The sequence below is a fragment of the Microtus pennsylvanicus genome, chromosome 11 (genome assembly GCF_037038515.1).
Source record: "Microtus pennsylvanicus isolate mMicPen1 chromosome 11, mMicPen1.hap1, whole genome shotgun sequence".
In the NCBI taxonomy this organism is placed as follows: Eukaryota; Metazoa; Chordata; class Mammalia; order Rodentia; family Cricetidae; genus Microtus; species Microtus pennsylvanicus.
In genome coordinates this window covers 90,732,759-90,747,145 of record NC_134589.1, presented here as the reverse complement: position 1 = coordinate 90,747,145, position 14,387 = coordinate 90,732,759, and the positions used below count along the sequence as shown (strand labels likewise).

The 14,387-nt window shown below is 46.3% G+C and overlaps 1 protein-coding gene across 25 annotated transcripts in view; it reads right to left on the bottom strand.

Annotated features, from left to right (window-relative positions):
* Mapk8ip3 (mitogen-activated protein kinase 8 interacting protein 3) overlaps positions 1-4,685 on the bottom strand; it is a 43,530-nt gene extending 38,845 nt beyond the window's left edge. For 18 of the 25 annotated variants that reach the window (XM_075941539.1, XM_075941540.1, XM_075941545.1 and 15 more), the window contains exon 1: positions 4,225-4,684. In XM_075941539.1, coding sequence (XP_075797654.1) covers positions 4,225-4,542 — 318 coding nt within the window. In that variant the 5' untranslated portion in view covers positions 4,543-4,684. Of the gene's footprint in view, positions 1-4,224 lie in introns of all 25 variants that reach the window. The other 7 variants (XM_075941531.1, XM_075941537.1, XM_075941534.1 and 4 more) reach the window with 1 other exon arrangement.
* Positions 4,686-14,387: the final 9,702 nt, after the last annotated feature.

Below are 14,387 nucleotides of genomic sequence, written 5' to 3'. Positions count from 1 at the left end.
GGAATGAAATGCAGAGGCTGAGTGTGTGGCTCAGTGGTAAAGAACTTGCTTACCATGCTCTGAGGTCCTGTTTTCCATTCTCAGCACTAGAGAAAGAAAAAGGAAAATAAAGCCCACTTTCACAGCTCCATGGGTCACAGTAAAAATGCTCAAAGGCTACTGTACCCAGTAGGTCCTGAGCTGGATAGTATAGAACAGGACAGGCCACTGTCACAGGAAGTAGTATGAGCCATTAGTGTGGAGAGAAATGCACAGAAAGAAAAAACTAGCTTTCTTTCCCTTCACACAGGACTAGTATCCCTCTGAGGGTACAGCTAGGGAAAAGAGATTAACTCTGGGGGATAAGCCAAACAATACTAAACTCTTCCGAGCTGGTACATGATGGGGAATATTCATGCTCTTCAGTACACTGTGAGATGCTAGAAATCAGGGGCAGGGGGAGGCAGAAGTGGCCTGATAAACTTTCCCAGGGTAGAGTGGTAGAAGCAGCACTTGGGAAGGTGGGAAGGCATACGAGGGTAGAAGAACAGGCCTCTTCCCACTTCAAGAAGTAATCTGAGGAAAGGGTATCCTCCTGGGTCTGTGCCCCTTCAAGGCACCATCTTTCACATGACCAGGATGCTGCAACTGCAGTAGCTCTGGCTTTCTTTCTAGAGGACGGGTCTGATTACCAGGTCACATGAAAGCTAGACCAAGGCACCCCCTGAAAAGTGACAGATCTACATGTTAATCATATATCAAGGTTGCAAACAGCAGAAAATGAGGAACCATTCCAAATATAGGAGACTGCAGGGACATTGCAGGAGCCTTGGAGGAGGCCTTAGAAGGTTGACAGAGTGGGAAAAAAAGGCAACCTGGAAGAAAACTCATGTTTGGGACTCTGGTGAAGAATATTATTTCTGCATGTTTTCTGTGCATTATTTCAAAACAAAGTTTTAAATAGCTGATTACTTAAATCTAGAATTTGGAAGAACTGACCTTTATTACAGGTCCTCAGCCCTGTAATCTGGGCTGCCACAGTGGTCTGGAGGCACCTTGGATTTCTGACACAGCAAGATATCACAATACATAACAGAGCCGTCCATCTAGGAGCTCAAGGCTCTAGTTGGCCAGCCCCGTGTTCTCATTGGCTACACAGAGTTTCTGTACCTATTTGTTACCACCTTTTAGAGTTTCTCTGAACAAGGTGTCACTTAGGGGAAAGAGCCTTGCCTAGCATGTACAAGCGTCTGGGCCCCACAGGGAGGAAAGGACTCTGCTTTCCTCCTGGACTCCAGTACTGCTATACTGGAACAACTCATGGAGGCAAAAAGAAAGGGAGCTCTGACTACCAAAGCTTCACAGCTTCATTTATAAAAATCAATGCTAGGAGCTGGGAATGTAGCTTGGCATTCAAGGGGACCTAGGCTTAATCTTTTAGTACATTAGGAAACAACTGCTCTTAATGTAACTGAAGAAACCACTTCAGTTTCTGGGGCTGAAAAGAAGGCTCAGTAGTTAAGAGCATTGGCTGCTCTTTCAAAGGACCTGGGTTCAATTCCTAGCATCCACATGGCAGCTCACAAACACCTGTAACTCCAGTTCCAGGGAATCTGGTACCCTCATACTGACATACAAGCAGACAAAACACCAATGCACATAAAAAATAAATCAAATATTTGAAAAAATAAAACACATCTTATCCAAGCAGTGGTAAATTTACTATTTGTAATATAAAAATAAAAACACAAATTCCAGGTTTAGTGCATTAATTCACTTATGAAAGGTTCTATTCATTGAGTAGGCTTGGTGTTAAGGTATCCCCCAGTCTCCACTTAACCTCATACAAATGTTTTTCTATGAGTGGCTATTCTTGTTTAACTAGTAAAAACATAAATCTTGGCTCAAACTCTTCCATTTGGAGTCTTTCTATGTGTAGCAACCACAGCCACATTATCAGTAAATGTCCAAAGAGCCCACCTGAGGTGCTTGAGATGAGCTAAAGAATGCTCCCCAGCACATTCTTTAGAGTGAAGATGACTTACAGGCAGTAAGAACACTAACACTCTGTCTCTCAAACATAATTTTCTTCCTATGATCGAAGTGCTTGCCCACTGCAAGGAAAAAGGCTGGCACAGTTAGCCGCACCTTTCTAATCCTTTACTCTTCCAGTGGGAAAGCGCTGAGGAATAAAAAATACTTTCTATTAGAATCTTACTAATCAGTAAGCCAGGCCATTCAAGGCTGATGTGAAACTATATTAGGGACTCTGTCCTCACTGCGAAATTCACCTTGCCACAGTTTTCTTTCTGGGACACCAATGGCCAACAGAGGAACTGTAGTGGAATGATTGACTACTGCTGGCAAAGACAGTTGTAATTGGAGGTCTGAGAGAAGCTGGGGAAAGTGTGTGCTTCCTAAGGGTGGGATGGCCAGAATAGAATCTGCAAACTCTACAGATGAGTCCCTCTTCCCAGGTCCTGAGTTCTAGAGAATGAACCACCTAGTATCAGAGTAAGAAGTGGAGGACTAAGATGTTTATTCTGTTTAAGAATTTTTAAAAGCCTATAGGGCGATGGTGGAACACACCTGTAATCCCAGCACTCGGGTGGCAGAGGCAGGCAGATCTCTGTGAGTTCAAGGCCAACCTGGTCTACAGAGCAAGTTTATAGGGCAGCCAGGGCTGCACAGAGAAACTGTCTTGAAAAACAAACATACAAACAAACAAAAATCCTTGAAGATTCTTTCTTCTCCAAAGACTGCTAGCAGCTCAGGTTATCTATCCACTGACTAAGACGGGACAGCATTCTTCCGCACCACGACAAGTCGCATCCAGTGATGCACAGCTCCCGGCTTATCACACCCATCTGATCACAAGCCCCTGTCTAGACGAAGCTGGTCAGCAGCACACAGTAGTGTAGGTTGGTTTGTTTCTAACAGAACTGAAGATAATCACGCACCTCAAAATAGCTAGGATGCCAACTGTTCACAGCGTATAGTTGCTCTTTGGTGTTAACCTTATTGGAGGTCCCCCAAGGACACACTCCGGGCATTTGACAACAGCTTCCACCTCGCTGGCAGAGCAACTGCTCACTTCGGGCTTTGATCAGCTTCTCTAAAGAGCTGGTCCTGGTAGTGCTACCGGGCAAGCCGCAAGTACGCTCCCCGCTTATCAGCGTGTGGTTAAACTGGAAGGCAGAGGCATCTTCCCTGGCAGCGGTGTCAACACCACATAGAGCCGGTGCCTGGTCCAGGCAGAGCCCATTTTTAACTAAAAAGGTTTTTATCAGTCTTACGGCTGTTCACCTTCATGTTCTCCTTTTCCTCCACATTAGGGATCTCGACTATGTAGGTACAGAGGCAAGGGAGAGGAAAAAAAAATACCCGAATTCTCTGTCAAAGTAGCAAAAGTCCCCAGAGAGTTCAAGACAATGGAGAGTGATACCAGGCACAAGTCACAGCTCCAGGGTTGGGCTGAAAGGATCAAACGCTGCAGACTTCTGGGGAACTGCCCCACTATGCAGCAAAATGACCCAGAAGATAAAGCTCAGGATGGTGCCAAGGCCTACCCTTTATTTTGGCCTGTCCTTTTGTCAGTAGTCAGTGTGTGACCTTGGTCTAGCCCCCACACTTTCTGGAGCCAGTTCCCTCCTCAAAAAAATGTCCGAGGTCACCCTGAGCCCTCCTCACATCCTAAGAACGTTGCCCCTACGCTGAGAACTTGAGGAAGCCAGTCGAGTGGGGCCTGTAAATCCCAATTCAGAACAGCAGCATCTCAACTGCCAAAAGCAAAGCAAGCCACAGTAAGGAGGACTGATTCAATATAAACAAGCTTTAGCCTAACCCGGGCACGGGGCCACTAATTTAAGAAGCCAAAATATCAAAAAGGACTTTCAATCTCTGAGACTGTATCAACTTCACTGAAATGGAATGTATAAAGAGCCACTTCCCATCATAAACCGAAGAGCACTGACTTCCAGAATAGTAGACTCTCTGGGCTCTGCGATCATCTAGCGCTAGATGATCACAAAACTTGCTCAAAGCACTGGAGGAAGAAAAATCCGGAGCCAGCAGGCGGCAGCCAAGGTCAGAGGAGAGCAGAACCGGGGCCGCGTCTCCCGGACTCTGCGTCCAAATTGATGGAGACAGCGGCACTTGCAGCGGCAGGATTCTGCCGGCCGCGCCGGACTGGCTGCACCACGCTCCCCACCCCGTCCCCCTCCGCGGCGGCCGGGGCCCACGCACCTCCTCGGCCTGTTTGCGCAGCGCCTTCTCGCGCTCGTATTGCGTGAGCAGCTGCTCGTTGTCCTCACGCAGGAGCTCCAGCTCCACCTCGTGCTCCTGGTTCTCGCTCAGCACAGAGTCCAGGTTCTCCAGCACGTTCACCACCAGCGGCATGAGCTCCTTGACCACCTCCTCGTCATAGCAGTGGATGAGGCGCTCGAACTCGCGGTAGATGGAGCCCGCCAGGCCCGATACACGCTCCGACATAACCGAGCCCGAGCAGTAGTCGTCTTGGTACACCACCACACCTCCGCCCTCGTCCATCTGGATCTCCATCATCGCGGCTATCGCCGCCGCCGCCAGCGCGGCTCGTTCCGGTGCCCGAGTCCACGGGCCGCTAGCACCTCAGACAGCCGCCACCTTAGGATGCGCTGCCGCCGCCGCCGCCCAGGCCGCGCCCGTCACTCCCTTGCCGGAAGTCCCGCCTGGTCGCGGAGGTGGAGCCCCATCCTGTCCCGCCCTGAGTCGTGCGCCCTGACGCTAGAGGAAACGCGGCTGGGAAGTTTCCGGGGCGTCGCGGGTGGTGTTTGGCGAGGTGAGCTCGTTGAGGCCGGGGAGACCTGGCTGGTTCTGTGTCTCTGTCCGATTTGTCTTCAGACTTTTGTAATTCACTCTAGCCGACCTCGACGTCCATGCGACGTGTGTCGCGTGCCCTGTTTCTGGCTGTTTCTCACTCTGCTGTTGCTCAGTTCCAAGCATCCGCACCGCCCACCGGGGCTCTAGGGTCCTTATGTGTAGCAGAACTTTGAAGCCGGAATATAAAGCGAGTCGAACTGTGTTCATTTGCTGGGGACACCATGAGCCTGACTTTGAACTGTGGCGCCGCGTGGAGACTGACTGCTTTCTGCTAACGGAGATTTCCCTCCTCCCAGAGGGTGTCTGAATTGGAGTTACAGTCCTTTGTGAGCAGCCATATGGATAGCTCTAGAACTGAACAGAGGACCTACTCTGTAAAAGCTAGTGCTCTGGACCGCTGAGCCATCTCTCAGCCACCAGATCTTACTCTGACATCCAGAACACTTAAAGCATTGCTCAAAATTTCGCGCGTGTGTGTACTGTGTAGCACTGGCTGACCTGTAACTTGCCATGTCTGGCCTCAAACTTTTATAGATCTGCTTGATTCTGCCATTTAGCTGAGACTAAGTGCACATACCATCACTGGAATCCCGTTTGAAACATAATTTGGTTTTTTTTTTCTTTTGGTTTCTTTGATAACAGGGTTTCTCTATGCTGTCCTGGAACCCACTTTGTAGACCAGACTGATCTTTTTTTTTTCCAAAATTTATTTATTATGTATACAATATTCTGTCTGCATGTACACCTGTAGTCCAGAAGAGGGCACCAGACCTCACTACAGATGGTTGGGAGCCATCATGTGGTTGCTGGGAATTGAACTCGGGACCTTTGGAAGAGCAGGCTGTTAACTGCTGCTCTTAACTGCTGAGCCATCTCTCCAGCCCCCAGACTGATCTTGAACTCAGAGATCCACCGACCTCTGCCTCCCCAGTGCTGGGATTAAAGCCTTGCACCACCAACACTTGGCAACATAATTTGCTATATAGACAAAGATCTACCCTAAGAGATTAACTGTTTTGTAACAGGGCCCCCAAAACTTAGCACAACTGACGGCACGATGGAAGTGCCATTCAGGCTGTAAAATTGAGAATGTAGACAGCACCACCTGCCAAAAATGAAAGCGAAGAGCTAGTCCATCAAAATCTATATTCTGGGAAAGTCTCTAAATGCACTAACCTTGCTTTCTGGCTTCTGTAGTTCTGCTTCTGGCTAACTGATCTTGTTAACTGAAGTATGTCAACCCAGAACATGGTTTTTGTGCTTAAAATGGTTTTTGTGCTTAAAAGCTCATCCTGAGAAAGGCAATATTCAATCACACTGTGAAACTCTGCATTTGCATTAATTAAATAAAATTAACCTTGGCTCAGGATGCTGAGTTAGCAACTAGTTGACATAAAGTAACCATAGAGCATCAGAAGGCATCTGGAAGAGATAGACACACCAGGACTAGGGAGGGAGTGGCAAGGCTTTTTTGTTTGGTGGATAAAGGAGAGGTTAGTTAGTTGCTACTCAACCTCTCTGAGTTAGCAGATTTTCATTCCAGCCTTTGAATCTCAAGTTTTATAGAGCGATTGAGATTTAGTTAAAGCTACCGTTAGTGGCAGCAGCAGAGCCGGTGCCTGAGGGAACAGAATTTCTGCCAGGTGGTCCGAGTGGCCCTGGCCACTGCCAGAGAAGCAGGGCGATGAACTGGAGTTGCGATTGCTGGCAGAACCATCCCCCCACCCAGGACTGGAACACAACACCAAGTTCCTGCCAGTTCAGCTAAACCCTTCCAGATTAAACAGTACCCAGTGACCCTGGAAAGAAAGGGAAATTGCAGTGCATAGTGCCTAGCTTAGAGAGAGAGGGGCATCCTGGTGCCCTGCCAGTCACCCTGGAATACACCTCTCATGCCTATGAAGAAATCTGAGATCTCCGACTCTTTCGAAGGAACATGTGTACACTATCTTGGACCTGAAATATGGCATTCTTCAGCCACACACTGGCAGAAGTGAGTCAATCCATCTTTGCTTATAAATGGACAGACCCAGAATGAAGTTACAGTGGGTATAGGTTATTCTAAGGATTTAAAAAATTCTCCAACCCTATTTAACGAGACATTAAGAGCTGTCAGGTCTCCCAGGAAAACAGATGTAAATGGGCCACTAAGGGATGACTGGAAAAGTTACAGATCCTGAGCTACAGAATGTTCACTAAGAAAACCAACTTTGTAAGTCAGAGGCTACCTTGGCTACCAGCTGAGGGGAAGCAAAAAGAACCTTTCTCTGAGTAAGATTGTTGCCATCCTTCGGATTCCAACTCCAAAGACTAAGAGACAGGTTTGAGAGTTCCTAGGTGCAGCCAGGCATCGCTACCTCTGGTTACCAGTTTGTGGAAATAGTAAGGCTTCTATAAAATCAGTACAAAGAGGGGCAATGAGCCTCAATCCGGACTGACTGAGCAAAAGGGATTTGATGCTTTAAAAACAGCTGACTTCAGCTCCAGCCCTAACATTTCCAGATATCTCAAAACCTTTTCAGCTTTTTGTCCACAACAGGCATGATAAAAAGGGTTTTAACCCAAACCTAGGGCATGGAAAGGCCCTGTGCCAGAGCTGTGGAACACCTGCTGAGGAAAACTGCTAACAGGGAGTGGAAACAGCCCAAGAGGAAGAAGTGTGTTGCTGTCAACAAAGATGAAAGGAGTTGAAGACCTGAAGAGCATTTTGACATCAGACATGGAGATGCAGAATTCAGTTGTTTGCCCAACTGGTTTTCAGTCTTGCTTTGGTCCAATATTTCCTCACTGTGCTCTCATCCCTATGTTTTGGAATGGTAATTTATGTCCTATGCCATTATATGTTGGAAGTATGTGATCTGCTTTTTGATTTTACAGGAGATTATAGTTTAAGAAAGTGCATGAATCTCAGAAGAGACTTTGAATTTTGGACTTTGATTTATTTATTTATTTGGTTTTTCGTGACAGCCAAGCCACTAGAAAAATTTTACCTCTACCAAGGCCTGGCGACTGCAGACTGAGCACTGAGCCTGTCTCCTCCCCTTTTATATTCTCTCTAGTGCTGGGATTAAAGGCGTGTGACTCCCTTAGTACTGGAATTAAAGGTGTGAACCACTACCACCTAGATTTGTTTCAATACTGATCTTGTGTACCCTAGGGTGGCCTTGAACTCACAGAGATCCACCTGCCTCTGTCTCCCAAATCCTGGGATTAAAGGTGTGTGATACCACTGCCTGGCCTCTAGTGGCTTAGTTTTACCCTCTGATCTTCAGGCAAGCTTTATTTATTAAAATATAAAGTATCACTATACTAAGACATGGCCTATAGGTGGGTCCCTTAGTTGCCAAAAACAAGAGAGTTTCCATTACAAAAACTGGGATTGTAAAACTGAGGCTTCTAGAAAAGTTCCTTTAAAAGATTCTTTCTGGCCTTTGGAAAACAGGAAAAGCAGAGGAATCAGACTCTATGTCACAGGAAGGGAGTTAGAGTTAGTCATTCCCAGCCAGAAATCTGCCAGGACTGCTGGTTATGCTTAGACACCCAGGCCCTGTACTACACAGGATAGGAACTAAGCAGACTGTCAGCCCAATGACTGACAAAACTCATTGTGACTGGGGCAGCCCAAATTAGTGTTAGAGATTACGAGGGGCTGAAACTAATATCCTGAACTTTAATCTAGCACTCCGCCTTATTCTGATGCCTCCTCTTCTGCCTTGTGGGTTAATTCATCTGGATAACAGCAACATTACTGAGACCCAAGGACTACTTGGCAGGCATATACCAATGGTATATGACTAAATATAAATACGCCTCTTCTGATGCTCTCAAAACTAAATAGACAGGTTGATCAAGAATCTAGAGGCATTAAAACAGCAGTGAGATTCCCGTGCAGAAATAAATGATCCTGCAAAATTGGACAGGCTTAGACCTCTCGTGATAAAAAAAACAGAAACAGAAACGAACCACCAAAAGCCTATGTGTGGCTTTGGGAGAAACCTGTTGTTTCAATGCGGACTGATCAGGAGTAATTAGAGAAAATCTTGCCATGGTTGGGGAAATAACCAGTCTTCTTCTCTAGGTCTCCTTGGCTAACTACTTTGCTATCAGCACTGGCTGGTGTTGTGCCCAGATCATGACCCTCAGAGAGAGACCACCAGAGAGGCCCAGACTGTAATAAGCAAGGTTTAATCAACATAATACAAACATGTTTGGAACTCATCTCCATCCCCGTTACAACAAGGTAGAGAGGAGTTGTATCTCCTCTGTGGGGTAAGCATTTAAAGGCATAACTACAAAGAAAATCTTTGAAGATGCTTTGGCATGGGTACAAGGACTTTTGCTCCCTCCCATTCTGTTAAGTCAGCTTTCTCCTTGTTCTTAGAGCAAGGCCACTGTTCTTGAGTTAGGCCATCTTTATCAGCCTGTACCAGGCGGCTGGCTGGGCTGAGCTAAGAGACCTTGTGCTTGGAATCTCCTGGGTGGGAAAGGGGAAGGCCGCTATCTTCCTGGGAAAATATTCTGCTAGAAAATTTCTTCTTGCCCCTTTGAGAATAAGGGGTGAGGGTCCCACAGCTGGGCCTTTATTTATTGATTGATTATCTTTGGAGACAGGGTTTCTCTCTGTATCTCTGGCTGTCCTAGAACTCATTCTGTAGACCAGGCTGGCCTTGAATTCACAGAGATCCCCCTGCCACTGCCTCTCTGAGTGTTGGGATTAAAGGCGGCCACCACCACCACCCGGTTCTGGCTGGGCCTTTCTCATTCTGACTGTATTAACACGGGGACCCTGTATTTTAAACTTAAAGAGAGGATGAGTCCATGGTTTGACTCACTCACTAAGACCCGTGAGGAATGTAACAGAGCCCCAGACCTTAGAACTGACTCCATGATGGAAGTGCCATTCAGGCTGTAAATTCAGCATGTAGGCAGCACCACCTGCCAAAAAAGAAAACAAAGGCCTAATCCTTTCGGTCTCTAGTTTTGCGAGAGTCTCTAAATGGTTGTCGGCTTTTATAGATCCACTGGCTACATGTTCTTGTTAACTGAAGTGTATCAACCCAGGACATTGCTTTATGCTTAAAAGCTCACCCTGAGAAAGGGTTGAGGCTACGCTGGGGTCTTAACACCCAGTGCAGCCACTGACCGGCTAATAAACACTTTCTGTTGCTTTAAACCATGTCTGAGCTGTCTTCCCAGGATACACCCTACATTTCCAAGCATACAAAGCTGAGCCTTGTATTATTAACCAACTAGGGAAGCGGGCTAGCATGAAAGGGGCACATTGTAATAGTATTTGCAGTAAATGTCACCTGAACTAGTTTGTTTTATTATTTAATATATATGGGTTTTTCATCTGCATGTGCCTGGTGCCTACAGAAACCAGAAGAGTTTATCAGATCCCCTGGAGCTGGAGTCCCCCCCCCCCTTTTTTAAAGATTTGTTTATTTATACAGTATTCTGCCTGCATGTATGCCTACAGGCCTGAAGAGGGCACTGGATCACATTACAGATGGTTGTGAGCCACCATGTGGTTGCTGAGAGTTGAACTCAGGACCTTTGGAAGAGCAGCCAACGCTAACCACACTGCACCACCTCACCAGCCCCTGGAGTTATTATTTTTAATTATTATTATTATTGTTGTTGTTTTTGGTTTTTCGAGATAGGGTTTCTCTGTAGCTTTGGAGCCTGTCCTGGAACTAGCTCTTGTAGAGTAGGTTGGCCTCAAACTCAGAGATCCACCTGCCTCTGCCTCCCAAGTGCTGGAGTTTAAGACATGCGCCACCACTATCCAGTGGTGTTATTAACAGTTGCGAGTGCCATGGGGGTTCTTGAAATAGAATGTGACCGGCTCTGGTAGAACAGTCAGAGTTCTACCACAGAGCCATTTTTTCCAGCCCCGCCCAAGTTAATTTTAAATTGCCAAAATTAGGAATCAGGACAAATGGGTGAAATGAATAATTCTTAAAAATTTTTTTGAAAGATTTACTTTGTATAGTATGAGTGTTTGCCTGCACATGTATATACCATGTGAGTACCTGGTACCCACAGAGGCCAGAAGAGGTCATCAGATCTCTGAAAACTGGAATTGTAGATGGTTGTGGAGTCACCATGTAGGTGCTGAGAACTAAACCCAGGTCCTCTGCTAGCACAGTAAGTGCTCTGAGCCGTCTCTCCAGTCCCGTGATAAACAAGTCACAGAACGCTCTTGTGTTTCGGGGCTGTTTTAGTATTTTGTCTTAGGTCTGTCTCAGCAACTTTAACCCTGTAAACTCATTGTTTTTTTGAGACAGGGTCTATGAACTGCCCTGGAACTTACTATTTAGACCAGGCTAGCCTTTTGTTTTGTTTTGTTTTTTTCAAGACAGGCTTTTGCTCTACTTTTAGAGCCTGTCCTGGAACTAGCTCTTGTAGACCAGGCTGGCCTCGAACTCACAGAGATCCACCTGCCTCTGCCTCCCTAGTGCTGGGATTAAAGGTGTGCACCACCAACTCCCGGCTCAGGCTAGCCTCTTAACTCACAGGGATCACCTGTCTCAGCTACCCAAGCACTAGGACTAAAGGTGTGTGCCACCATACCTTGCCCTGTAAATCCCTGACAGTATACCACAGAGGCCATACCCCGCCCCTTTGTTATTAACATGATTGGGGCTGATTTGTTGTTTGAAACTAATCAAAGCAAAATAAATTACAAGAGTCTCTGTGTAGCCCTGGCTGTTCTGAAACTCACTCTGTAGACCAGGCTGACCTCACACTCAGAGATCCGCCTGCCTCTGCCTCCCAAGTGCTGGATTAAAGGCCTGTGCCACCATTGCCTAGCTTAAAAAATGATTTTTAAAATTTTATGTAGTAGGGGGCTGGAGAGATGGCTCAGAGGTTAAGAGTGGTCCTGAGTTCAATTCCCAGCAACATGGTGGCTCACAACCATCTGTAATGAGATCTGGTGCCCTCTTCTGGCCTGCAGGCGTACATGGAGGCTGAACACTGTGTACGTAATAAATAAATAAATCTTAAAAAGATTCTATGTAGTAGATATGTGCCTATGGATGCAGGCTCCCATCCAATGGAGGCCATCAGATCCCCTGGAGCTGGTTGCTGGTGGTTGTGAGGCACCCTTCCTGGGTGCTTGGAACTGGCCTCAATTCCTCTGCAAAAGCATCAAGTGTTCTTCCAGCTCCTATAATTGAAATTTAACAAAATGGCATACTTATTGAATAGTATAGTTTTCCTGATCCTGGATGTTGGAAGCTATATTAGAATATTTCGTCCCATTGAAAGGTCCTAATGTGTAAGACACTGTCCCTCCATAGCCTCAGGCCTTTGAATACTGGACTCCCAGTTGATGATACTATGCCATGTTAGGAGGCTCAGGAAGTGTGGTTTTGTTCAGAGGTATGTTACTGGGGCCAACTTTAGATCTATTTATTTATTTTTGATTTTGAGACAAGGTTTCTCCGTAGCTTTTTGGTTCCTGTCCTTGCACTAGCTCTTGTAGACCAGGCTGGCCTCGAACTTACAGAGATCCGCCTGCCTCTGCCTCCTGAGTGCTGGGATTAAAAGCATGCGCCACCACCGCCCGGCTCCATCTTTAGATTTAATGTGAGCTATTTTCTCCACCCTCAAGCTTGCTGCCATGCTTCCTGCAATGATGGTGATGGCCTCGTACCTATGGAACCGTAAGCCCGGACATACACTTCCTTCTGTAAGTTGCCTTTTATCACAAAGATAGAAAACACATGTCAAAAACCCTACTTTAATCTTGTACCCAATGTCTGCCAAAGCCCACATATCTCTGTTATGTTCCTTTCACTTTTTTTTTTTTGAGACAAGGCTTCCCAATAGCTATGGAACTCACTTTGTAAACCAGGCTGGCCCTGAATTCAGAGACCTGTCTGCCTCTGCCTCCTGAGTGTTGGGATTAATGGGATGCACCACCACCGCCTGGCCTCCCTTTCATGAATTGGATTTCAGATAGCACTACATGGTTATAACTAAGACCAGAATATTTCATGATTGATCTACCAGAATAGATTAAGAATAGAGTTAGTTTAGGAGCTAACCAGAAGAGATTAGGAATTAGGAATAGAGTTAGTTTAGGAGCTAACACAAAAACCATGTGATTCCAGTACTATTTCTACTTAAGAACGAGACTTGAGATGGCAACTGTGATACTTTCACTTCCTAACTCAGCACAGGGAGAACCAAGGGGAATCAGCTATCTAGCCTCTGGAGAAATACTGACAGCTTTTAGTGCCTGTCCAGGGGTGGAACAATTGCTAATACAGGATACTGTATCTCGTTTCTAACCTAGTTCATGGAACTCACTACATTTCTAATTATGTGTGGACAAACAAGTTGTTTCAGATAACACATATTGATTTTTGTTGTAAAGTGACAGTCTACCTGTAATGGTCTGTCCTGTCCCTTTAAGAGACAAGCCCCGCCCACTCCCTCCCCTGTCCACCACCTAGGCAGGCAGATCTTCCTGCTTGCAGCCTGAGCCCCTTTCCTTTTCTGTCTCTTCCAAAGATATATCTGCTGCCATGCCCCCCCCCCGTTTCTTTCCTCATCCCCCTTCTCCCTCCCTCTCCCCTTCCCTTCCATAACCCACTAGATAAATATCCAACCTCACTCTGCATGGCATGCCTATCCATCTAAGTCTCCCACCTGCCACATGGCTCCCTGCCTAAGACCAGCTAGCCCTCATGGCCCACTGGCCACTTTGGGGGCTCACTGCCTGGGACTGGTTGCTTTCGTGGCCTGCTGTGGTGTCATGGCCCACGGCTGGTCTTTGGGTTTTGCATGGTTGCCACCTGGGAGCATTGCATTTATTAAACATGGGCATTTTTTTATTTGGTCTGATTGGAATTATTCCTAACACTACCTACCTACCTACCTAAAACAGGGTTTCTCTGTGTAGTCCTGGCTGTCCTTGAACTCAAAGATCTGCCTGCTTCTGCCTCCTAAGAGCTGGGATAAAGATGTGTGCCATCACTCCTGGCTTGTGAAGCATTGGTTCATATCATAAACACTGATCCCTCATTCAGAATGATGTGAAACTTTAGAGACTCACCAAGCAGGCAGTCACTCTGCCATGATCCATAAAATTTACACGAGGGCATGGAGTTTGGGCGACCATATGAAAACAGATGATACACACAAAAGGAAAGACATCCAACCCGTATTTTCTCAACAAAGTTCAATAGTTGGACACTCCACCTTGTCATTGCAAGACTTGTTACTGGGTTATTTCAAAGTCAAGCTGGAGCAGGTTAAGTTTGCCCACATCACTTGTCCTAAAGAATATACTTCAACTACAGAAAACTAGATAGTACTACAGCATATTGCCCATTAATTCTGCCCAAATCTTAGAGATGATTATCTTGGGCATTTCTGGATCAAGATCAAGGAATGGAGGAGTCATCTTTGTAAGCAGAAAACCATGAAAAAGGATCATAGTTTAGGCATTGTTCCCTCTCAAACACACACACACACACACACACACACAATGGAGGAGCATGTTTACACAAATAACACACAGGCTTTAAGTG